The following is a 27,077-nucleotide window of genomic DNA, read 5'->3' as shown; positions in this document are numbered from 1 at the left end:
CCACGTGTATAACTTACATTGTTCTATAAATTGTGCGTTGCTAGATGAAATTCCCATGCTCTGCACACGTTAAGGTCCCCCGTGCAGTTCTGTGGTAAGGGACTTCAGAGCACATTTTATAGAATGGGGGGGGGGGTGCATTGTGGGGTTGATCTGCCACAGAGGGCCATGCTCCTTCCCTGAAAACCTCCCCTTGGGAGGTAGGGGGAATTGAGGGGTTGGGAGGGAGATCAAAGGGTTGGGGCCTGGAGAGGGGAGAGAGCCTTGGCTATGGATTGGGGGGAAGGGGAGGGAGGGATGAGAGGTGTAGAGACCTGCAAGGGGTTGGAGGAGAGAAAGAGGGGAGAGAAGCTGTATCTTGGGGGGAGGGAAGAGAGTGAGCGATCTGGAATATCTCAAACCCCCTTCTCTACCTAGTGCGGCTCTTTGTAAATCTTGGATCAAATATTTAAGATAAAATGGCTCTTTGCTTTAAAAAAGTTGCCAACCCCTGGTATAGGAGAATTGAATGAAGGGCATAATTTAGAGCTACAACAAAGTGACAGTTATTTCAATTGTTTGGTTTTAAGGACATGCAGTTTTATGACTGAGACGATCAGAGTTAGAACATAAATTCTGTTTTTACTACAAACATCTGCAAGACAGATAAAAATGGCACATCACAAACCTGACATTTCAAATCTGTCTTTTTCTGTCTCAGGGCGTGTGTGTGTGTATAAGTTTTTTGCAGGCCAGTCCATTTCAAAGTGAAATATCTAATATAATGACTGCATGAAAAAGAATTCATTTTATTTCCTCTTAAGAAGAAAGACCAAATGGAAAAGTGTAATTCTAGAAATATTATATGTGATCTTTAAAGTACTATATTGCTTTTAGCGTTGTGTGAGACTTTTTTCTCTCCAGATTTAGCGCATGTGTAATCCTTTTTTTTTTTTTTAAGAAGCCCATTTTGCAGAGCAATTGAATTTTGAAGGCATGCTGGCACTCCTTGGCAGTGCTTTCACTTTTCTACTTGTGAATCCGCTTGAGAACTGAAGGCCTCCTATGCTTATCGGAAGCTGTGGGATTCAGTGACAGGCCCCTGAAGTGATGCTTTCCAGAGCTGGCATCGGTGTCTGCTCACCGTTCTGGCTGAACTCTCTCCTGGCCTCTCCTAAATCTACAGATTTATTGGCTTACGTGTGCTATGAATCACTGACCCAGATATGTGCTTGGTGTTGAGTCAGTCTGCTGCAATTGTTGATATCATTTCCTTTCGGTCGGGCATGACTTGGGAGTGTAGGCACCACGTAATATCTCGTCTAACTATAGGCCACCTGCTGGCATTTTTTTGTCTGTTTTTAAAAGCTGAATTATTAACTCTGTGCTGCTAGACAGCTTATAAATTGCACACCCACTTCATCTTCATAGAGTGATTAAAGAAAGTTCTCTAAGTATTTTTCAAAAGTGTAATAACAGATGAGATCTAGGTTATAAAAACTTAACAAGATCATAGCTTTCAAAATTTATATTTAAGATGTTATCAATGTGGATGTTTTTATTTGTATAAATATAGGCGTCATCAAACAGCAGGTCATTTTTTTACATTCATGACTGACTTTTCAGAAATGCCACCAAAACTTTTCATTGGTCCATTTCTTCAGAATTGGTCCATTTCTTCAGAATTGGTCCATTTCTTCAGAATTTATATATATATATATATATATATATATATATATATATATCAGGGATCTCAAAGTCCCTCCTTGAGGGCCGCAATCCAGTCGGGTTTTCAGGATTTCCCCAATGAATATGCATTGAAAGCAGTGTGTGCACACAGATCTCATGCATATTCATTGAGGAAATCCTGAAAACACGACTAGATTGAGGCCCTCAAGGAGGGACTTTGAGACCCCTGAGATATATATATATATATATATATATATATATATATATATCTTGTTCTCAACAATTCAGATATTTCTTTTTTACTTATTTCTTAATTGCAAAACATAGAAATTCATATTATTTATCTTTTAGTCATGTAGGGGGATTCATGTTTCATCCAAAAAGCTGTTTAAAGGTACAGTCCTCCTAAACAAAACGAGCAAAAAAAATTTTCAATTTAGATTCTACTTGGCATACTAAAAAAAAAACTCTTAAGCATACTAAAAAAATTCCAACAATCTGATCTTCACTATTAGTGTCTTCTGTACATACTTATTCAGTTCAAATCATGGCAACTGTGTCTTTTCATTTATACTAGTGTTTCTCAACTCAGTCCTGGAGTACCCCCTTGCCAGTCAGGTTTTCAAGATTTCCACAATGGATATGAATGAAAGACATTTGCATATAATGGAGGTAGTGTACGCAAATCAAGTTTATGCAAATTCAATGTGGCAAGGGGGTACTCCAAGACCGAGTTGAGAAACACTGATTTTTACTGACATCAGGACCATGTGATTATTTCAGCCAGTCTTATATCGACTTAGACCAACATCATCCACTCTGTCTCTTTATTAAAACCGCAAAGCTCTATGGAATTCAGCTTAAAAATCCAAAATTGTTCTCTGTAGTTTAATTTCTTCTGAATATCAGCGCCCATCTATAATATACCATTTTATAACTGTAACAGCGTTGTTTATTGCCCAAGTGTTGAACTAAAGGAGTTTTATAATTCATGGTATTAATCTTAGATGTATGTTCAGTAAGATGGGTTTTAATAGGTCTATTACTCCTACCTATATATACCATATTACAAGAACATTGAATTCTATTTTCATTATCACTGCTTTGAAAATCTCATCGCTGATGGTCCTGTAAAATCTAGAGAAGGCTTTCTAAGATATGTAATGTGTTGAAGAGCCATTTTTGAGAAGATAAAACATATCAAAGTGATTTTTGAATTTATAAATGGTCAATATCATTTTGGATATTATGACTTTTGCGAATGACATCCCTTCACCGCACCCTTGGAGAGAATTTGTTTAAAATATTGTTAAAAAAAATAAAAAGTAACCTTCCAACATAGTCAAAAGAACCCCAACCCAGAAAAGACAAATTAACCACTGTATGAAATATTGAAAAAGAAAAGAAATATATTTCTTCAGGGACTGCTGTTCTGATATTGTTATAAATATTCTTTGAGCGGAATCTAACACCATTTTTTGAGACTGGGGTGAAACAGAGTATTGGGGGGGTTATATGATAAAAGTTAATGTATGGGGTATTGAGCTGAAAGAGCTTTTTCCAGTCTGCCAGAATAGAGAAAGTGAAAATGTGAAAACATCAATTTTATTTCAGACGTGGATTTTTAATATGTTCTAGCTCAGGGGTGGACAACCTTTATACCCAGAAAGCCTCATGAATGTTGGTACTATTCCTAGAGGGTCAAATGCAGAATATTGATAAATTTCCCATATAAGTCACTGCCAAGAAAACTCAATTTAATGGCTGAAAGAGCATAAGTTATTACCAGAAAGGTCTGTTACTGTATACTTCTGTCTTTCTAAACAGTTGCTAACACTGTCAAAGAGATGTCTTTTCCTGTTGTATCACTCAACGGTTCCTCTGACGACAAAACTCTGGTTAATGATGTTTGTGCAGGCTGTTTTCTGTTCTAGGCTGCTTAAAATGGCGGGTCACAGGTTGCCCACCCCTGCTCTAGCTTGTAAGGGAGAATGAAAATGTATTTCTCATGCAGGTAAACTTGGGTCATCCCTCCCCTTTAGAACCACTGAGATCTGGAATAACCTTACTTCCCCGCTCCGAACCTCAAGCTCCCTCCAACTTTTCCGTAAACACCTAAAAACCTGGCTATTCTCAAAACTGTAACACTTCTCCCCTCTTAGGCCTCTCCCTCCACCCCTCCCTTCTACACCTACTCTTAAACTCCCCACTGGAGTTCTCTCTCACCCTATTTCCTGTAAACCGTGCCGAGCTCTGCATCTGCGGAGATGGTGCGGTATATAAACCCAAAGTTTAGTTTAGTTTAGTTTATCCAGATTTTACCATTATGATAGCAGTAAGTAAAATGCTCAGAGGTCTGTTTGGCATATATCCTCTTTGTTGGAGAATATTATATAGCTTTTTGATGGAATAATTCATCTGTTTGCACTCAAATTGTAATTTTACAGAATTGTGCTCTTGTGATTTGCTAATTATTGTTGAACTGCTCATCTGTACTGTTCTAATAACATGTTTCTAATGTTTTTCTTTATGCTTTCCCCAAAAGATGGGCCAATCAAACTTTTCTGTAGGTGTCCTCTTGCTGCTTTTTCACGTCCTTGCATGCTTTCCCTTGTTGCCTTGTATATGTGGTGATGAAATGAACATCCACATCCCTCCCCATGCAGAAATTGCATGTGCATTACTATTCAGGATTTAGTGATGTGTCACCCTTAAAGGAACTCAGAAAAAAGCGCCAAGTGTAAACATCAAACCTTTAACGAGGGACCTGACACGGGCTATGATTTTCAACACAAACCTGTCTATGAAGTGTAATCTATATGTTTTAAGTTGCTCAGAAATGTGAAACTCAACAAGGGGAGAACGCACCCCCCTAGAATGGGAACAGAGTTTACCTCCCAGTCATTGCAACTGTTTCTGTAGAGATCACACTTCAAGCCAGGATGTTAGTTAATAAAAAATTGTTACAGTCCTTGAAATAATATAAAGTATAGGATTTTCTCCTTTCTTCTTATGCTTGTTTTATACTTGTCAGAACATCACTTAAGCATGATTAATAGAATCATAATTTAGCTCAAATGAGGGGTTTGGGGTCATTTGAGCTAAATTATGATTCTATTAATCATGCTTAAGTGATGTTCTGACAAGTATAAAACAAGCATAAGAAGAAAGGAGAAAATCCTATACTTTATATTATTTCAAGGACTGTAACAATTTTTTATTAACTAACATCCTGGCTTGAAGTGTGATCTCTACAGAAACAGTTGCAATGACTGGGAGGTAAACTCTGTTCCCATTCTAGGGGGGTGCGTTCTCCCCTTGTTGAGTTTCACATTTCTGAGCAACTTAAAACATATAGATTACACTTCATAGACAGGTTTGTGTTGAATGTGAAGTCAGTTCATATATTATTTATCAAAGCAATTTCTGACTTCTTCTAGTTTTCACTAGTGACATCCCCGCCATTTCATACGGGCTATGATTTGGCATACTGTCGGGGGCCTATCAAAATAACAGGAAAATTGTATACATTAAAAAAAAAAACCAAACATATCAGTAAAAATACTACATAAAAAACAGAAGTCATGCACACAGTCACATCATGAAGTAATAATTACAAATGAACAGTGAACAATGTGGTGCTTTTTTTTCTGATTTGCTTGTCTTTGTGTGCTGTGGTTGCTGTTACCCTTAAAGGAGCAGTAGTTGGGTCCCCAATACTTTCAATTTCGGAGCAGGTGCTGATCTTAATATGAAGCTTTCATATTTTCATTCATTCTGGATCCTGAAGTAGAGATAGTCTGAGAGTACATTGTTCTGCAAATCATTAGGTCTGAAATTGTCTTCATTCAGTGCTTCTAAAAATATAAGGGATGCAGTTATTAATGTGGGCAACTATTAAGACATGCGGTTTTGTCACTAACTTTTGCTGTTTTAGTACAGGTCCCATATTATGTAATGAGATCTAGCTACTAGTAAGGGAATGGGACTTGAAAACTGCTTTTCTGTGGTTACACATTCAAAACGGTTTCCATATATACAGGTACAGTGGAACCTTGGTTTACGAGCATAATTAGTTCCAGAGGCATGCTTGTAAATCAAGTTACTTGTATATCAAAGCAAGTTTCCCCATAGGAATGAATGGAAACTCGCTTTGATTCGTTCTACCTCTTCCTCCCCCCCGTGGCTACCGGCGCTGCTCCATCACCCCCTCCCCCCGTTCTAACCTGCATCGCACCCCCAAGCCGGCATCGCACCTCCCCCACGAACGCTCCCCCCCCCCCCCGAGAACCGCATCGCACCCCCGTGCTGAAAGCGGCATCCGCCCTTCCTTCCTCCCAAACATGCTCCTTACCCCCATCTGCCGGTTGTGCGACTGAAATAAATCTCTCGCCTCTTGCCTGGGCTGAGAGAACGAGAGCCAGAAGGCCTTGAGCATTCGTAGATGCTCAAGGCCCAGCCCAGGCAAGAGGCGGGAGATTTCTTTCAGTCGCACAACTGGCAGATGGGGTAAGGGGCATGTTTGGGAGGAAGGGCGGGCGGATGCCACTTTCAGCACGGGGGTGCGATGCGGTTCTCGCGGGGGAGGGGGGGCGCAATGCCGGTTAGAGTGGGGGGGAGGTGCTTGTGTAGCGGAACATGCTCGCTTTGCGAGATAGAAGTTTGCTAAGTGTTTTGCTCGTCTTGCAAAACACTCACAAACTGGGTTACTCGCAAACTGAGGTTCTGGAAGATTAAGTTACTTGCCCAGGGTCACAAGAAGCAGCGCTGGGATTCGATCCCACTGCTGCTCCTTGTGACCCTGGGCAAATCACTTGGGGTTAACACTGAGAAAGGGGGATTGGGTCTTGCCAATCCACATCTTAATGGTAACCCCTGCTAACGTTCTACTTTACATGGTTAAAAGTTTTCCTACGTTCTTTCAGCTGCATTCTGAGACGGCATCCCCAGAGCTATGTTGAGGATGGGGGAGGGAAAGAGCACACATAGATTGAAATTTTGTCTACATATTTCCTATTACAGTCATAGCCACAGAAAAGCAAGGGTCTTGTAGGCATCTTGTACCTGTCCTGAGTTCTGAAGGGAAAGCAAATGTGTATTTTTCCTTTCAGAACTGGTACAAGCCTGCAATTAAAAAATTCCTATAGACATTTATTTCTAAAATTTCTTAACCGTCTATAACGAAGCAGTTTACAGCATAAAACATTCACAATGATTCAGAGAGCAACATATAACAATACTTTAAGTGCACACGTTTAACCCACTAAAAATAGGGAACTAAAGTAGGATTACCGTACATATCATCAATCGTTAATGAATCGAGAGCATTATTCATAGATCAGATTCCTCTTTAAACATCTCCCTTCCACATAGCATCAGAGGGAAGGCATCTATGTAGAACTGAGTTTTTAGCATTCGCATAAACTGTAATTGATCCGAAAAAGTTGTAAAGAAAGCATCCTTGGTGCAATGTGGACTAGAGTACTGTAATTGAAAAAATAGATTAAATTGATAAATTAAACAAAAGGGGAAAAAAAGCTGTACTGTTCTTACCAACTTCCTCCAAGAATGCATGAAAATACTGTGGAGGGTTTAGCTCCTGTTGCTTGAGCTGTGTTTGATATATGTCTTGTGTTCATGGCGTATGATATCCTGCAGAGCACTTCAGCACTGGAAGAACACAACCCCAAACTTTTCCCTTTACAAAAGATATCGGTTGAAAGTCCTGTGGATATTTTAGCACAGTGGGTTTTCAGTTCTGTCCTTGGAGCATGCCCAGCTACTCAGGTTTTCAGGATACGTGCAATAAATATGCATGAGAGAAATCTGCATGCACTATATTCTGAAAATCCAACTGGCTGTGTTGTACCTTAAGGATTTGGGTTCAGAATCTCTTTTTCTAGTGCAATAGGCACATCATTCTTGAACGAGTGAGTTGTGTATCTCCAATTGCGAGATCTGGTGTAGAGAGCCGTTCTAATAGATAGGAATGAGGCAAGTATTGTGCCACGTATACCTTCTTCCGACAGCCATGCTAGCATGATATTGTCTTTATACAACATGTAAAGCTGTTGAAAGGTCCAGCCGTGCTAACACTGAGGTAAATCCACTCTCTTGGTTTCTGTGAAGGTCATCTATCTAATAGAGCTATGAGGACCATCTCTGTTCTTTAATGGAGCTTATTTGAACCCAGGTTGACATGGATCTAGCCAATTTCTCTTTTCTATCCAGTAAATAAACTGAATGCAGATTCTTCTCTGTTTTCCTAGAAATGGAATGGTAGATGGCGGCCAGTAAGTTTCGAACATTTCCTGGTGAAAGTTGTTCTTCAGCAGAGGATGCACCACTGCACTTTTTAATGTTGTTAATTGTCCAATAAAACAAGAAGAGTTCACAATTTTTGTGGCCCCCCTTCTGGGGGGGGGGTCCCTGCTTGCCTTTTTGATAGGCAGAGGTTGAAGGAGCAGGTTGTTGGCTGAAGGCCCCTCAAGATTTTGTCAAGGCTCTCCTCTGTCATTGGGTTAAGAGTTTCTTAGGGTAATTTTGTAAGAGTGCATATATGGAATATACAGAAAGCAACATGGGTGCCTACATGCCATTATAAACTAGACACTCCAGAACCAATCCCAGGAGTGCAGAAATTTATACTTGCTCCAAAGAAAGTGTAGTGTATTTGATAAACTATGCATCTATATCACAACTGTGCCCCTCGGAATGCCCATGGGCTTGGTCTTTACTCTCATTCCTCAAGGGCCACCAACAGATCAGCTCTTCAGGAACTTCTCTCTTATCATATTCATTAGGGATGTCCTGAAAACCTGATCTGTTTGCCATGGATTTGGATTCACTGATGTGGTGCTGATCAGTGCAATTTATTTTATTGCACACCCAGATGAAATTGCCAGGTGTAAGTGCTGAGTGCAGGCTGCCACATGTGGAAAAATAGCTCATAGCCTTCCAACTGGACCATATCTCCTGAAATTAAACAGTTCATCCTTCAACGTGCACTGAAGCCCCCCTGAAGAAGAGACAGGATGCACAACACTGAAAAAATATATTCACAGGCTGTTTCCCTTTTTGGAATAATAAAAATAAAACTCGACAACTAAAACCTATCATTCATGCAGTACAGAAGTCCTGGGCTGCTGGTAAGACGTTAAGAGCGGGTAAAATGCATGTTCTCTGCATGTTCTACTGAACGTGCGGTATTGGATATAGTAGGTTACCTTATCCAGGTAATCGCACTGCTTTATTCATAAGCTAGGAAAATCACTGCTATGCATTTCCCAAGAAATAAGATTGAAAAGTACAAAAAGCATTTCTCTGAGTGTGTTTAAGTGAACAGAAAAGTCTTGTGCGTAAGCACGCCCCGCACTGTTCTTTCTGGATGCAGCTTAGATTTGCCTTCTGGTTTTATATTTGTAGTATATTTTTAAAAAAAAAATTGAACTTGGAACTTAAACTATACCGCATAACTGCAAGGGATGTGTATACATGGGTGGACCATGGGAGAAGTATGGGCAAGGCTGCCATTACGGATAGAACTTGATATACCACTTTTTCTGTGTGGTTTATATGGGGCAATGTTGTGTTACGCGACGTGCCCAGAGTCGTAAGGAGCTGCAGTGGGAATCGAATGCACAACCTCAGGCTGCTGAGGCAGCTGCTGTAACTACTACCGTGTTTCCCCGATGGTAAGACACTGTCTTATTTTTTTTGGAAGGCCAAAATATGCTCTAGGGCTTATTTTCGGGGGGATGCCTTATTTACCCTTTCATGTCCCCTCTGTATCTCTATCCTTATTCAGTAGGTCCTGCTTACCCTTTCTCTTCTTTGTGTCACTATCTCCATTTTCAGCTTTCCCCCCCTTTTCCTTTGTTACTGCACCCTGTAGCTAGAATCTTTCCACCCTCCCTCCACTCCGGCCCAGCCCAGTATGAAATATTTCCTTTTGTTTCCCTCCCCTCTCTCTTTCTCTCTCTCTTCTCCTCCCTCACCCACGAGTCCTGCATCTGGCCCTCTCCCTTCTACCTGCACCTGGCAACACCCCCCTGCTCCGCGGCTCTCTTCAGCAACTCGTCAGCAGCGGTGATCAAGACAAGCTGCCGACATCGAGGCCTTCCCTCTACGAGTCCCGCCTCTGTGGAAAAAGGAAGTTGAAACAAGCGGGACTCGCAGAGGGTAGGCCCCGACGTCAGAAGCTTGTGTCGATCGCTGCTGCTGAGTTGCCGAAGAGAGCCGCGGAGCAGGGGATGTGGCCGGAAGCAGGTAGAAGGGAGAGGGAGATAGGAAGGCTGTAGATCTCCGGAGCATGACACCGACCCCGGCCAGGATGATTTCTTTTTCAGGCGTGCACCTTACAAGTCCGGCGTCGCGGCGGGAAATAGCCATGCTGAGCAGTGAGCTCAGCACGTACACAGATGAAAGCCTTGCTTGCTGATTGGTCCGGCGGCCGTGCCGCCGGACCAATCAGCAAGCAAGGCTTTCATCTGTGTACGTGCTGAGCTCACTGCTCAGCATGGCTATTTCCCGCCGCGACGCCGGACTTGTAAGTTGCATGCCTGCGTGACACACTACCGGAGCCACGGCAAAGGTGGAAAAGAGCCGCATGCGGCTCTGGAGCCGTGGGTTGCCGACCCCCACGGTAGACGGAGGGACCACACGGAGTCACCCACCGTACCACCCGATTCGGGTAAGCGCAGGTATCGGTGGGTGGCTTATTTGCGGGGGGGGTGTGCCTTATTTTACAATTTTTTCTAAAAAGGGGGGGGCTGTCTTATTTGATGGCCCTGCCTTATCATTGGGGAAACACGGTAGGCCATTCCTCCACAATACCATAAGTTATATGTGTGACATGCAGCACATAGGTGTGTCCATTCAGGCCTACATGTAGGCGCATGAATGCGAGTTCAATTATAACAGAAGCCGGGTGCCCGGATGCCATTATAAATAGGTGCTCCTTGCAGTGAATTAGAGAGCCTAAATGGGGATTCTAGAATAGTTTATTTACTTACAACAAGGAATATGAGAACATAAGATGTTCCATACTGGCTCGGACTAAAGGTCTACGAAACCTAGGATCGCATTTCCAACAGCGGTCAATCCAGATTACAAGTACTGGGCAGGATCTCAGAGTAGATTGTTCCTTTGTAGAACATGGTAAGAGCCGTTTCTGCTTTATGGTTATGCTGCGGACCCAGGGCGTGGATGGACATTCAGTTGCCTCTTACAGTTTGATGGTTTTCTTCTGGTGCTGGAGTGTCTTATGCAAGGTCTGATGTTATGCGAGTTCAGATGTTTTTCCAAGTGAAGTTTGTAATTTCTTGAAAATCTTGATGCTTGCAGCTGTGAAAATCAAAAAACCAATCAAGACTAAATTCCGAATGCCAGTCTTCAATTGGGTGGCCCTGAAACCCAATCAGATCAATGGGACAGTCTTCAATGAGATCGATGATGAAAGAATTCTGGAGGTAACTTTGGAGAAATGATTTTGTGGAAAGGTGGAGAAAATATTAGGCATGAATATGTGGTCTGTGCTTGAATGAACAATATTAAAATACTTTTTCAGCATCAGTTAGTGCTGGACAGGTACTTCTTTTAAAAGACTTAAAGGTTGAACCTCCTGCTTTAAGGAAGTCACTTTGACAAAATTAGGTATTTATTTACCCCTGCTTGGAAATAATTGCTCATATCTGTAGCAGGTAGATTAGATGAGCCATTCTGGTCTTTATTTGCAGTCTGCTACTATGTATGTGTGTATATTAACCAAAGTTTCCCAAGTGAAAATATAAAAAAAAATTATCCCCTCTCTGATATTCAGCCGATAGCATGAATGCTTTTCTAAATACTGACTGCCACCAGCTAAACTAGATCTGGACATTCAATGTCAGGCGATGCATTGGCATTGAATATTCGGGTCCGTTGTGATTCCCAGAAATTATGTGGGTACAGCCAGTATTCAATGTTAAACCAGGCAAAGTTAAGACCACTATTTACACAATACTGGTTAGGTATGCAACCACTGGCACTGGATAGCTCTGATGTCCATATAACTTCCAGGACTGCCCCTAGATCACTTTGGCACTGCCCAAACAGTGCCGCAGTAGTCAAAGTCAGTATTGAGGGACACTTCCTGTTGTAGTACAAGTGAATAGCAGCAACTAGTTAACGCAGCATATAAGCACACAGAAATCTTTTCTGCCTGCTTAAACCATGCTGCATATCTACCCTTATATTTTTGAAGGCCTTTTCAGCTCTTCCTCCTCTCCGCCACCCAATACTTACACATATTTTGTGATTGGTCTGGCGGTATGTAAGAATAAATTATTATTATTATTATTATTATTATTGCATTTCCTCTGTTCCCATTGTTATCCATGCAGTCAGTGGTTGTAGAGCCTTGTGTAGATACCATAAGGGAGGGAAAGGGATTTTGGATTTAGCTCTCAGCTTTTTCAGTAATAGCTCAAGATGAGTTATATTTTGTTACAGTAGGTATTTTCCTGACCCCAGAGGGTCTTATCTAAGCTTGTACTTGAGGTAACGGAGGGCTAAGTGACTTGTCCCAGGTCACAAAGAGCAGCAGTAGGATTTGAACCCTGGCTTCTCTAGTTAGGTACTTTGTTCTTATATTTTATATCAACCAATCAGAACCTGCAAGAGCTTCTAGGTCATTCTGCCCCAGTTTGAACCATGGGGTACTTTCTTGCTGTTGCATATTCAGGGGAGGGGCCTTTGGCTAAGACACCTATCAGGGCTTTAGGCCCTTCCCCATGCATCCCAGGATGCACCCGGAAGGATAAGACCACCATTTTGGAATAACAGGACTGCAAGCAGGAGGGACTGGGCATCCTTCCTGCTGTCATCTAGTTTTGAAGTACGGGAAGGTTTGAGGGGCGGTTCAGGGGAGCCGGAGGTATCCAGTGGCAGGAGGGAGTGGGCATCCCTCCTGCCTCTATTTTGGTACCAGGATCGCCGGGGCGGGTGGGGGAGGTCATTGTGAGGGGAGGGGGACGCTGGCATGGCAGGCACAACATCTGTGCCCATTGAAAAATAAATATAAAAAAAACAGGCAGACCCGTCGGGTGTTCCGGGTTGGTAGTACTGATCCGATTCTGGCATTCAAAGTTAGGCCATCAATCTGATGGCTGGTTTTAATACTAATGACCTCATTTGCATGCCAGAATCAGAAAATGTACGACTGCGCAGAAAACCACACAGTGAGCCGTTTTGTGCTTAGGGTTGGCAAATATGATTGGTCACTAAACTAGTCAAACTGGTTTAGTGACGATCAGAAAATTGAGTTTCATGTAGCCCTCAGTAGTTTCCTGAGTCTGATAGTTGCCAGTTTGCCCACCCTTCTTCCTCCATTTGGTTTGAAGTGGAGTGGACTGGAGCCTAGTAATTAGGGCAGCAGGCCGACGACCAGGGAAGCCAGGGTTCAAATGCTACGACTTCCATTCATTCTGCTTGTGACCTCATACTCCACTGCCTCAAGTGCAAATTCAGAGTATAAACCCTCTGGATCAGGGACTGACTTAAGTTATATTTCAGGTACAGTGCTTTGAGTACAGTTTTGGAAAGGTGGGTAACCGAATCCAATCCATGCCTTTAAATGGGGCTTAAAGTTTTTCCATTAACATTGTTTCAAGTAATTTCTTTCACTTTAGGATTTAAATGTGGATGAATTTGAGGAAATTTTCAAGACAAAAGCCCAAGGACCAGCCATTGATCTTGCTTCAAGCAAACAAAAGATAGCTCCAAAGGGGGCTAATAAGGTGATATTACTGGAGGCTAACAGGGCCAAAAATCTTGCCATCACCTTGAGAAAAGCTGGAAAGACATCAGAGGAAATATGCAAAGCTATTCACATGTAAGTGATGACTACCTGAAGAGAAATCCCACTTAAATGCGAGCAGGAAATGTGATTCTAAGGAGGCAATTTCAGGAAGTTTATATGTGAGCAGAGTCAGCCCAAGGGTGTCTCTCAAACTTTTTTTTACCTCTGGCACACTAAATGGAGCAAATGTTTTTCATGGCACATTATAGTTCAAATCATAAAATTGCAAAACCAACAAAAAATTTAATTTGAGAGTTATTTATTTAAAGTTCTTTAAACTTTGTATGGGTAATTGTAACAATGGTGAAAGGAAAGTATATAGAATAGAATTGCTAATCAACGCAATGGATGTGCTTGTTTTTGGAGTGCAAATGAGCTCAAAACGCAGCTTGATAGTCAACAAGCAAACGCGCATTTCATCCTCTTGCATCTGCAGTTGTTCTCTCTTTTTTAATTAATTTCTGTTAGAGCTGAAAATCCAAGTTTGCAAAGATAAGAAGATCCAAACAGTAACAAAGCCTTGATTGCTTTGTTGCTCAAGTTAGGATAACTACTGCATAAAAAAATAAAAATAAAATTGCTTGCCATTAGTTTTCAAGGACCAATCGCATCAAAGAATGATGTTTTTCAGGGCAGTTGTATCTTTACGCTCATAACATTGACAGACTCTTGTGTATGCAATGTACATGTCATCTATTCTAGCGAAGGAAATTCTAAAAAATAAAGTAAAATTTTAGAATCTCTCATAGCACACCTGGAATCTCTTTAGGGCACACCACTATGCCATGGCACACATTTTGAGAGAGACTGCTCTAGGCTAACCTTCATCCATGTATCCCACCCTCTTTGGATGGTTTGCAGTTCCAGAGCCCCCCCCCCTCCGAAAAGATACATACACATATGTCCAGCATCTCTCTTTTCCCCTACTTCCCTCCCATCTTGGTCCCCAGCATCTTTTCTAACCCCAAACCGAGGTCTTCAGCATCTCTCTTGTTCTTTTCTTCACTCTGTTGACCTAACCCTCTGCCTTGGGAGGAATCTAAGCCTTACCACACTTTCTCTGAGGCAGTAGCTGTAGAAGATGTATCGTGGCCAGTTTGAGCGGGTAGAAGCCAGCAGACGTTGAGTACCTGCCAAGACTCAGCATTGCCATGCTTTATCACTAGAACTGCATCAGGGTACATAAGGAAAAAGATGTGCACTGGCCATCATATTGTATCTCTATCCTGAAGGATCATTTATAAATGATCTAGAAATTGGACCTACGAGCGATGTGATTAAATTTGCAGATGAGACTAAACTGTTCAAAGTTGTTAAAATGCATGTGGAATGTGAAAACTGCAGGAAGACCTTAGGAAATTGGAAGACTGGGCGTCCAAATGGCAGATGAAAATCAATGTGGACAAATGCAAAGTGATTTTGCACATTGGAAATAATAATCCAAATCATAGTTATCGGTTGCTAGGGACCACCTTGGGGGTCGGTGCTCAAGAAAAAGATCTGGGTATCATCATAGATAATACGCTGAAGTTGCCTGCCCAATGTGCAGTGGCAGCAAGAAGGCAAACAGGATGCTAGGAATTATTAGAAAAGAGATGGTTAACAAGACTAAGAATTTTATAATGCCTCTGCATTACTCCATGGTGCAACCTCACCTTGAGTATTGCAGTCAGTTCTGGTCTTCTTATCTCAAAAAAGATATAGCAGCACTAGAAAAAGTTCAAAGAAGAGCGACCAAGATGAAAAAGGGAAGATGGAACTCCTCTCATTTGAGGAAAGACTAAAAAGGTTAGAGCTCTTCAGCTTAGAAAAGAGACGGCTGAGGGGAGATATGATTGAAGTCTACAAAATCCTGAGTGGTGTAGAACAGGTACAAATGGATCAATTTACAAAGACTGTAGGTGACATTCAATGAAGTTACAGAGTAATACTTTTAAAATCAATGAGGAAATATTTTTTCACTCGGAGAATAGTCGATCTCTGGAACAACCTGAGGATATGGTAAGAGAAGTTAATGTAGCTGGTTTAAAAAAAAGTTTAGGCAAATTCCTGGAAGAAAAGTCCATAGTCTGTTGTTGATAGACATGGGATTGTAGCATGGAATGCTGCTACTATTTGGGGTTTTGCCAGGTACTTGTGACTTGGATTGGCCTCCATGAAGACAGGATACTGGGCTAGATGAACCATTGGTATGACCTAATAAGGCTATTCTTATGTTCTTATGGGAAGGAGGGAGAGAAGGAAGGGGAGTGAATGTAGAGGCTAAGCATCGATGTGATGCTATCCCCTAATTGTGCCACTCCCCTAGTCTGTATGAGGTGAATGGGCTACATAGAAATATGATGGTAGATAAGAGGCCAAATGGCTCCATCCAGTCTACCTATCCACAGCATTCACTATCTCCTCCTCTCCTTAAGAGATCCCACGTGCCTATCCCATGCTTTCTTGAATTCAGACAGTCTTTGTCTCCACCACCTCTATTACACGCATCTACTATACTTTCTATAAAAAAAGTATTTCCTTAGATTACTCCTGAGCCTATCACCTTTTAATTCCATTCTATGTCTTCTAATTCCGGAGTTTCCTTTCATATGAAATAGACTCATCTCTTGCGCATTTATACCAAGTAGATATTTAAACATCTCTAGCATATCTCCCCTATCCTGCCTTTCCTCCAAAGTATACATATTGAGATGTTTAAGTCTGTCACCATACACCTTATGACAAAAACCACTGACCATTTTAGTAGCCTTCATCTGGACTGACTCCGTCCTGTTTATATATTTTTGAAGGTGCAGTCTCCAGAATTGTACACAATATTCTAAATGAGGTTTCACCAGAGTCTTATATAGATACATCGATACTTCCTTTTTCCTACTTGGCCATACCTCTCCCTATGCACCCTAGCATCCTTCTAGCTTTTGCCATCACCTTTTCAACCTTTTTGTTCACTTTAAGATCATCACATACTATCACACCGAAGTTCCGCTCCTCTTTCATGCAGAAAAGTTCTTCCCTCACTAAACTGTACTATTCCCCGCGTTTTTGTAGCTCAAATACATGACCTTACATTTCGTGGCACTAAATCTTAGCTGCCAAATTTCGACCATTCTTCAAGCTTTGCTAGGTCCTTTCTCATGTTATTCACATCATCAGGGACGTCTACTGTATTGCAGATTTTGGTATCATCTGCAAAGAGGCAAATCTTACCAGCCATTCAGCCTTCAGCCATTAGGGGTGAGAGTAACTGTCATGTATGTGGGGAAAAAAAGTACAATTTACATATTCAAATTGTCATATGTGTATAAGCAATTTGAGCAGATGTACTGCTTATACATGTGTGCATCTGGCATGCACATATTTGAAAGGGGTCAGCTCTTGACACGATTTGGGCAGACCTTAAAATTATACTTATATTTTCTTTATGTGACAGAAAATACTCTTGAAATAAATTTGCATTTACATATGATCTGAGGCATACAGAGCTGTCAGTTGACTGCTTACGTTGACCTGGAATTTGGAGGAGTGCTTGAGGGAAGCCCTCTAACTCATGTATTGTAACTGTAACACCAACACTAAAGTTCATGTATTGTAGTCCCATTACTGAAGCTCCATGTATCATAAAACCATTCTAGAAGCTCATGAAAATCACTCTGAATGACTCCCCAGTCGTTAGTAGTGATGTAGAAGCATTCAATAAACAAACAATTCTGTTTGCTATTTTGGTATTCAAAGCCACCTCAACTTGCAAAAAAAACCCCCAAAAAACCTGAGCCTTGTAGCTTGGCTCCTTAGTTAGGACCCTTTGGGTTGCAGTTTTTCAGAATCTGATAGTTATGAAGAGAGCCAAATTTTCCTCTTACACATGTACGTGCCAGCACTTGTGTACAAAGCCTTGAGGAATGATTCTTTTTTCAAACATGTTTGAACAGTGGCTGTGGTCACTCTACATGCCGTTAATGCTAGTATTTTTCTCATGAGTTTACGCCTGTTTTCTTAAATGCTCAGTGCATTTTGTAAAATACGTACTTTGCAAATTTTTATGTCCCAACTCGGCTGTCCCTTTTCTGACCCAGATGATGTGTACAAAATTAGGCTAAACATCTAGAAAGATTTGGAAAGTTGGAGAAAATCCAAAATAAAGGATTGAAAAGCCCTGACTGCCGCATGCACACATGTGCCAGCATGTGTCACGGTAGAAAGAGTAAGTCGGTGAAATGTGTCTGCTTTTCTTAGCCAGTTCATTTATTTAAAGAATTCTTCTTTAAAGGGCTGCTCTGTGTTTATATGAGTTTTTTGATTTATTTGATCTTCTGTTGGAACTCTAAAAATACAGAGGCTGCTTTTTGTGGTACATTGTTCTTTTTAAGTTTGGTTAAAGTTCTTTTCTTTTTACTTGCTGGTTTGGAAGATTTTCAGTTTGTTTATTTGCCTGTTACACTCATCAGTCTGAGCTAGAGTAAAGTTTGTATGCTTTATGAAAGGCTTGCAGATGTGGTTGGTATAATTTTTAGTTCCAGCCTTTTTCTTAGGTAATATACAGTTTAAGTAGAAATAAAACAAAGAAAGAGAAATGAGATGATACCTTTTTTCTACAAGGTCAAGCAGGCATCATAATCTCACGTGTGAGTGATGTCATCCACGGAACCTGGTATGGACACTACCAAATGCACTGTCACTTTAAATCTTTAGGCAGTGCCCATATTGCATGCGTACTAGTGCCTTCCTGCCCAGTGTTGGCTAGCGGTTCTTAGTTCTCCGCAGAGCCGAAAAGCTGTGTCTTCAGTTTCTCCTCAGTGCATCAAACTTTTTGTGCTTTCTCGGTTTCATTTTCTGGCACATTGTGAGAATATATGCCTGCAGTCCTTGGTGAACATCTGCTAAAGGCAAGTATCTTTTCTTTGTTTGATTAAATTATTACATTTTTTGACAAGTTTTCAAAGGCAGAACCTTAGTCAGGTAGAAGCAAATGACAATATTAGAAACATATTAGTATAACATGCAAAGCAATTCAATGACAGTGTAGAGGGAAAGGTAGGGGGTATGGGGGTGGTAATCAGAAAGTAACAGAGCAGTATAGTTTTATGATTTAAAATTTGATTATTATATATTCAGTCCTGTTGGGTGGGTCATTTTATGCTCAATCCTGAGCTGAGGAAGAAGATTCTGCCTTGGAAAGCTAGTAAAAAAAATGATTTAGTCTGATAAAAAAAATATTGCCTTATTTTCCTTTTTTTAAAATTTCTATTTCTTAATTTTAAAGTGACCTTACACAGCAACTTCAGGGACACCAAAATAGCATTCCATCCATTGACTTCCCCTGACATGCCATGACCCAACAGGTGGGGTAGTTGCACTTGGGGGCATGCTACATAAGGTGCGTTTCCTGCTTAGGACACTCCTGTTTTATCCAAATCTCTTTCTTGGTTGTCATCTTTCAGATTTGACCTGAAGACGTTGCCTGTGGACTTTGTGGAATGCTTAATGCGATTCTTGCCTACGGAAAATGAAGTGAAAGCCTTTCGACTGTATGAGCGAGAGAGGAAACCATTGGAGAACCTTTCCAATGAAGATCGGTTCATGGTGCAGTTCAGTAAAATCGAGAGGTTGATGCAGAAAATGACTATTATGGCCTTCATTGGCAACTTCTCAGAAAGCATTCAGATGTTGACGCCAGTAAGTTCTACTCAGACAGAAAATGTATCATTGTTTCTAAGAATGCCATATCGCTCATCGCATGCCAAGGTTTTCTCAGCAGTATCAGTTCTTCCAGCTCTCCTCAACTTTCCTTCTTGTTTCTTTAGAGCTGTTAGGTGATCTAGCTGTAGCTGCTTCTTCCACTAAATGTTTTGAAGCAGAAACTGACAGATGTTGGCTGATACTGCTTTGTCAGTCTAGAAAAGACAGTAGAGATGACCAAATCGAGCAACAATAAGGAGACTGAGTCCAAAATGGATTGTCCAATCACAGAAAGAGTAATGTGAAGGAACTTCTGTATACCCTTGGGATCTCTATAAGAGAGATCTCTTGGTAGTGTCCAAAAAAAAAAAAAATAGTGTGCAACAGTGATACAATGCTGTTAAGTACTTATTTTCTAAGCTGATGTCTTTTGTAGATGTCCTCAATTATCTATTTACAATTCCTTATTTAAGCTGTGATAAATACCTTCAGATTTTCTGACTTCTGACACAGGCAATTCTACCGAATCATGGCCTGTGTTGAGTCATTGGTTTCCATCTATTGGACTTGGCTAAAACACAAGACCAAGTATCCAAACTGGAACTATTGGAGAATTATCATAAGGATCTCAAGCGCTCACAACTAAAAGCCCGATTTGTTTTTCAAGCTAATAACCAAAGGGTGAGCTATCATTTGTCCCATAAATTCTCCTATTTTAATTTCTTATTTTTTATCAAAAACTTTTTATATAAATATATATATATATATATATTTTTTTTTTTTTTTAAGTATAATATAAATCCTATTTTGCTTCATAGTATTGCAATGCAACTTTTTTCTTTGATTCATATACTGGTTTTCAATTAATAAATAGTACTCTCTCACTCAAGATTGTAACTTAAAGAGTACTTAGCTTCATGACGACGGAAGATCTCCGTTTCGCTCATTATTTTTTATAAGAGCTTCATCAGGAAAAGCACCAGCATTACCGCATATTTGCTTATGTCAACCGAATTATAAAGTTAACATGCCGGGAAACTGCAAATCGCAGAGGCACAAAGTGCCTATCGTTATTTCTCGCCGTCTTTGTGCCTCTGCGATTCGCAGTTTCCCAGCATGTTAACTTTATAATTCGGTTGACATAAGCAAATATGCGGTAATGCTGGTGCTTTTCCTGATGAAGCTCTTATAAAAAATAATGAGCGAAACGGAGATCTTCCGTCGTCATGAAGCTAAGTACTCTTTAAGTTACAATCTTGAGTGAGAGAGTACTATTTATTAATTGAAAACCAGTATATGAATCAAAGAAAGTATTGCAATGCAACTTTTATGAAACAAAATAGGATTTATATTATACTTAAAAAATATATATATATATTTATAAAAAGTTTTTGATAAAAAATAAGAAATTAAAATAGGAGAATAGGAAAACCTCTATTGATATAATTGCTCCCTTCCCTATGCATAAATGTCCACAATGTTGGTAATATATCCCCGTCAATAAAAAGGGGGAAAGGGGAAGGGGAAAGAAAATTCTGCATATATATTTTCACTTGCTTTAGGATAACTAGACATGAATGCACTCTGTTGCATCTTTGTTAATTTCTCACTGCCCTAAATTTTCATAGGGAAACCTACACAGGGTTTCTCTTTTTTAAAAAACTGCTTGCAGTTCAAAAATTGCCGCTGTGGAGGATAATACACAAAACGACACAAAACATACGTTTTCTTTATAAAACAAGCATATCTACTCATACACATTTTTTGATTCTATTAAGGGTATTCAATCTAAAAATGTACTTTCTCATTGTCATTTATTTTTACCACTATTTGGAATAAATTACCAGTCAATCTAAGTTCTTGTACATCTTATCAAGTCTTTCGTAAATACCTGAAAGCTTTTCTTTTTCAAACACTTTTAGAATGATGATCTTAATGTATTATCATTTTGTTTTCAAAAATTCTTACTGTGAACCACTTTGAGCCCTTACATTGGTCAGGAATGATGGCGGTATAACAAGACAAAAGATTAGATTAGATATCTGCCTCTCTAAAATAACCTTTCTGGAAGTTATAAGGCACACACAACTTTGCAGTTTTTTTTGTAATGCACTTAAGTGAAATCCCTGTCGTCGTCCCCGCCCCCCAACTCCGGTGTCAGGTCAAAAGCGCTGCGGGACAAAGGCGCGCGCAGACAACTGAGCGCAATGCGGAGCCGCGCGCCAAAGAAAATGACTGTTTTAAAGGGCTCCGACGGGGTGTGTGGGGGGGAACCCTCCCACACACTTTACTTTATACAGATCGCACTGCATTGTGGAGGGTTTGGGGGGTTGTAACCCCCCACATTTTACTGAAAACTTCACTTTTTCCCTAAAAAACAGGGAAACAGTTAAGTTTCCAGTATAATGAGGGGGTTACAACCCTCCAAACCCCCCACAACGCCGCCGCGATCTGTATTAAGTAAAGTGGGGGGGTTCCCCAACAAAACCCCCCGTCGGAGCCCCTAAAAAGACTCTCTTTCTTCGGCGCGCGTTTCCGTCTTGCACTCAGTTGTCGGCGCGCGCCTTTGTCTTCGGCAGTTTTGTCTATGAACCCCCAAGTCCTCCCAGAAACTTGTGTGTATACAGCGTATATACTAATGGCCCCAATTGTGGAAACACATTAGGCTCCTTTTACTAAGGAGCGCTAGCAGTTTTAGCGTGTGCTAGATACTAACGCCTCCAAAGAGCTTGCGTTAGTATTTTCCGTGTAGCGCGGGGTTTGCGCGTGCTAAACATGTTAGCGCACCTTAGTAAAAGGAGCCCATTGAGTTTTTCGAGCTCGCAGAACTTTATTCAAGTGTTGCTCCAGTTACTTATTTAACCCTTTCAGGACCATAAGGATCGTAGGCCAATTTTTGTGGTTTTGACGACATTTGTATGGTAAAAAGGGCTTGCAGATGCCAAAAAATTGATTTTTTTTGTGAAATATCATTATTTTTATTTAAAAAATCACACTTCTGGCTTATGGACAGTGTGGCAAGTGAATCTTCTCGTCAATATGGCAACGACGCTAATGAATGAATGTCGGAACCAGTTTGTTTACATAAAGGCAGTATCATATGGAATCCGTACATATCAAATTTAGAACTGTAGACTATCCCAATCAAAATGTATAGGATTTTAAAGTTATGGGACAAATATGTCCCTTGGTCCTGAAAGGGTTAATCCTGCAATGTATGATATTTATAAACATTCGTTGATCGTTTATAAACATTACTAGTAATACTTGTTTAGTAGCTTTGTTTATTTTGTGATTTGGAACGACTTTCAGTGATCTGACATCAAAAAGGTCAACAATCGGTCGTGTTTCTTTTGATATGTATTTCTTAGATTTTGAGTGCATACAGTGCAGTAGGTTGTTTGAGTTTTGTTTTGAAGCTCTGATGTCAGAGCTTGTGGATGTTGTCTAAAGGCCTGTTGTGCAATATGACAACATTTGAATTGCTATTTTTCATTAATTGCAATTTAATTGAATTAAATGAATATGAATTGTCTTAATACATCAAAATTACAGCTGCATGCTAAATTTTGCAGAAGAGACTTGACTGGTCACCTAAAAAGAGAGCAACAGCCATAACCTTAACAAAAGAAGGCTACAGTTACCAAGAGATTGCAGCCCAAATTGGTCAATGTGTGTCACCGGCCGGGGTACTGAAACTCTGCAAGCACTTTGAAGAGACTAGAAGCATCAAAAACAAGGTTGGAAGGCCGGTAAAGGGTTACAACACCTCGGTCTGATAAAGGATAGTGAGAATGGCTCTACAGAGTCAGAAATTAACTGCTCCTGACGACAATAAATCACTGGACTAAACAGGGGATGTTGGTGTCATGCCAAACAGTTCACCGGAGACTGGTGAAAGCAAGCTTGCAAGCAAGAATTCCCAGGAAAAAGCTTTTCCCTCAATGCAGTTCAGCATCATAAACATTTGAACTGGGCTAAAGAATGTGCCAGCTATACCACAGAACAGTGGAAGAAGATGTTGTGGAGTGATGAGACCTGAATCTCCATATTTGGCAGCGACGGGTTTCCACTATGTAAGTCAGTGACTAGGCAAGGACTGCTTGCCAAGGTGTACTGCTTGCCTCTGAGTGTGATGGTGTGGGGCTGCATGTCCAGAGATAATGTGGGTTGATTGTAGGTATCTGATGGGGTGATAAATGCTGAAGGATACATAAAGGAGGTTCTTCAGCCCAAGACATCTCTGGCTATTCATTTTTCAATAGGATGGCGCCCCATGCTGCACAGCCAAGAAATGCCTTACCTGTTTCAAAAAATAACAAGGTTGAGTTGCTGAACAGGCCAGAAAACAGTCTAGATCTCAACCCCATTGAGAACCTCTGTGCTAGATTAAAGAGAGCAGTAGCGGCAAAGTGACCATCCAACAAATATGAGCCAACTCCTAGTTCCACATAACATTTATTGATCTCCAAAGACTTGTGGACATCATGCCAAAAATGGCAGTAATCAAGGCTAAGGGATATCAAACGCGCTACTAGTGAGACTGATGAAGTCCCTGGATAATTGGACAAATTATCATTATTAACTTGGGTAGCTTATGAACAGCTACCCTGGAGGGCCTTCTGTGGAGTTCCACAGGGATCACAGCTCTCACCTATTCTTTTCAACCTGTTCATGAGCTCACTTGGAGATATCCAACTTGAAGATGAGAGCATAATGTCATATGCGGATGACATCTTACTCCTCATACCGGTGGCAGAAAATCAAGCTAACACTCCCAAGAAATTTCTGATAATATAGAAAAAATCCAAGCATGGGTAACCGCTCAAAAACTAAAACTAAACGCCGCCAAAACCAAGGTCCTCTATTTCCACAATGCCCAACAAACAGTGCCAACAAGCATCACGCTCCAATAGAGCAGCATACTAACTGTAGAAAAAACCTCTAAAATTCTAGGCTGTATACTAGACTCCACATTATCCATGGAACCTCAAGTATCCCATCTTCAAAAGAAAGCTTTCTTCACCATGAAACAGACTCATCAGACCATACTTCCACCAGCATCACTTTGCCACCATTGTCCAGATGATGATTCTATCCCAACTGGATTACTGCAACTCCGCCTACCTGGGAATCAACGCCACCCTCACCCACAAAATGCAACTGATTCAAAACACTGCAGTAAGACTCATCTTCGATCTGAAAAAATACAACTCCATCTCAACCCACCGCAAACAACTACTGGTTACCCATCACGGCTCGTATAAAATTCAAAACACCCAGTATCATCCATCACATCATCTACGGCAACTCAGCAGTCCCATTCATCAAACTTTTAACTGACGCATGGTCCAGCTCACGCAGAATTCTCAACATGATCCAACTGAACCTCCCCTCGACAAAAAATCTCAAATACAAAAGAATCTTCCAGTCCATGTTCACCATCCTCAGAGTCAAAATCTGGAACGATCTCACAGAGACTATAAGAACAGAAACCAACCATACCCGATTCCGAAAGAAACTGAAAACTTCACTCTTTGGCAATTAATTCTTCTAAGATCATCTTAAGCACCTGACCTTACTTAATTTGCCTAAGTTTTATGTTTCCTGTCCCCCTCCGTTCCTTCCTCCCACCCTACCCTTTTCCCCTTCCATTCCTCAAGTCGCCTAGAGCTTGTTTAGGTATGTGTGACGCACAAATACTAGATTAGATTAGACATTATTTTTTTGTGAAATGTGCCAAATATTATGCAGGTCTTGTTAAATGATTTCAGAATTTTGTTATTAGTCAGAAATTTATGCATTGAATATAATTATGATGTTATAGTCATGATTTTTTAAAGCATAATAGCTAAAATGCTAGGTGTTTCCACAATTTTGACCCTAGTGTATATGCATGTATGGGATGGGTTAGAGAGAGAAAGAGATAATGGTTACTGTGGATGGGCAGACTAGATGGGCCATTTGGCCTTTATCTGCCGTTATATTTCTATGTTTCTATATAAGTCCTGAGCAGTTATTACTCATCAATTTTAAATTTTATTTTTATTCTGCATTTACAATTAAGAACCTACTTTGCTCAGTAATATTATGATGCTCAAACACAAAAATCATTCCATTCCAAACCATATTGTTTCTTATGCCCTGCAAATGTCAACTGAGTGCTAATTGGTTGGTTGACAACCATGCCGAATGGCACCTAGGAGGTTAGACACCATTTATAGAATCCGACCAGAAAACCCCAAATAAAACAAAAATGTCCGTAAACGAGAAATGACGCGAAGCACAGTTTTTTTTTTGGCATCCCATCCCTACTGTATATCACATAAAAGCAGGGGCCTATGTTGCTATGAATCTGCATTTTACACTTGTTTGTAAACTTACCTCTGACTTTTTGGCACCCATTTTCCCTGTTATCTAGTGATTGGTTGGTTTGTTCTCCACCTGTGTCTGTAGAATTCACTGGTGATGAGACAAAATATTAATTTGCTAAAAATTGTAATCAAGTATGACATTTTGCCAGCATTAATTGTGCACTTGTGTTTTGACTTTAGCAACTTCACGCAGTAATTGCTGCATCCGTCTCAATAAAGTCATCTCAAAAACTAAAGAAAATTCTTGAGGTAAGAAAATGCTTAGAAAATGGCTATTTCAGCCTTTTGCTTCCTTCAGAAGAACCACATATGGCAGAGATAAGTTTGGAGTTCAATGATCATCAACAGCTACGTAGTCAAGTCAATTCTATTGTATTTGTAATAGAAGATGCCTGCTGAGGCATCAGGAAAGAGCACTTTGACTCAAATGATAGTGTATGTGAGGTTACTCTTCTGTCCTATGTTCTGTTACATTAGTATTGGCATAATTAACTCTAAAGCCAAGTGCTCAAGATATTCAGTGTACAGTCGACTCTGCTTAAGTGCACGCCCCTTGGACCAGGTCGCTACGTTTGCTTAAACGGAGTGTGCGCTTAATAGGAGGGGAGGGGGAGGCTGTAGCTAAACCGTCTCAGTTTAAATATGGCGCTTGGGCTGCTGGAGCCTAAAGTACAGGAAAGCTACGCCTTACAGTTTGAGGGGAAGTGGAGCACTCACTTTCCCAGCTGTCCCAGCACTCACTCTCCCAGCTGTTCCAGCATTTAAGCTGCTGTGTGAAGCCTAGCCATTCCCAGTCAGAACGTGATTGCATTTAACCGGAGTGAACGTAACATGAAAGAATAGAGGTTGGATCTATGACAGTGCGCATAAGCGGATTGTGTGCTTATCCGAATTGCAAATATCCGGAGTTTACGTCCATTGACTTTAATGTAAAAAAAAAACCAGGACCATGATGGTAGGGTGCGGATAACCGAAGCATGCGCTTAGCCAACGTGCACGTAGGTGGAGTCGACTGTATACATATTATGAATGCATATGAAGTCTACTATTGTTCAGATGTAATGTTCCTTTCTGTTTGCAGAAGAGTGTCAATCAAATCTTTCAGCTCCTCCTCCTTCACCAGTGGGGTATAGTGCCTTTTTCAGTTTTTTTTTTCTGCAAGCTACTTCCTTTTCGGGCTACTTTGCCTGGAAGAGGACACAGACTCTGCAAGGGCAGGCTGCAGCTCACAGCTGCTTTTTGTTTCTTCAAGGCTCAGGGTTCATTCCCCTGGGAGCCAGCTTGCCTTCTGATTTATCAGGCATGAGCACAGGCTTTGGGGCTACCATGTGAATCCCTTTGGATTTCAGGGAGCTGGCTGCATTTTAATTTCCCCCCTCCCATCATACCACGAGGATCTGTGGAGGTGGAGTCCTCAATCTGCGTTTAACCAACTGGCAGCCTGAAGATCTCCAGTTGTGGATGGTTTCCTACAAAGATATGAGGCAGAAAGTCCTCCCTATTCAGTCAGGCTGCTG

General features: G+C 40.8%; 1 protein-coding gene across 5 annotated transcripts in view; it reads left to right on the top strand.

Moving 5' to 3' along the window:
• FMNL2 (formin like 2) overlaps window positions 1–27,077 on the top strand; it is a 459,967-nt gene that overhangs the window by 381,349 nt on the left and 51,541 nt on the right. For all 5 annotated transcript variants that reach the window (XR_004539577.1, XM_033945820.1, XM_033945823.1 and 2 more), the window contains exons 16-19: window positions 11,014–11,138; window positions 13,338–13,540; window positions 18,949–19,183; window positions 25,741–25,809. Coding sequence is in view for 4 of the 5 variants with exons in the window: in XM_033945820.1 (XP_033801711.1) it covers window positions 11,014–11,138; window positions 13,338–13,540; window positions 18,949–19,183; window positions 25,741–25,809 (632 nt within the window). In the remaining variant the exon portion in view is untranslated. The remainder of the gene's footprint in view (window positions 1–11,013; window positions 11,139–13,337; window positions 13,541–18,948; window positions 19,184–25,740; window positions 25,810–27,077) is intronic.

Source organism: Geotrypetes seraphini, chromosome 5, assembly GCF_902459505.1.
Source record: "Geotrypetes seraphini chromosome 5, aGeoSer1.1, whole genome shotgun sequence".
In the NCBI taxonomy this organism is placed as follows: Eukaryota; Metazoa; Chordata; class Amphibia; order Gymnophiona; family Dermophiidae; genus Geotrypetes; species Geotrypetes seraphini.
Note: the sequence above shows the minus strand (reverse complement) of the source record. Positions and strands in the feature narration are given on the sequence as shown.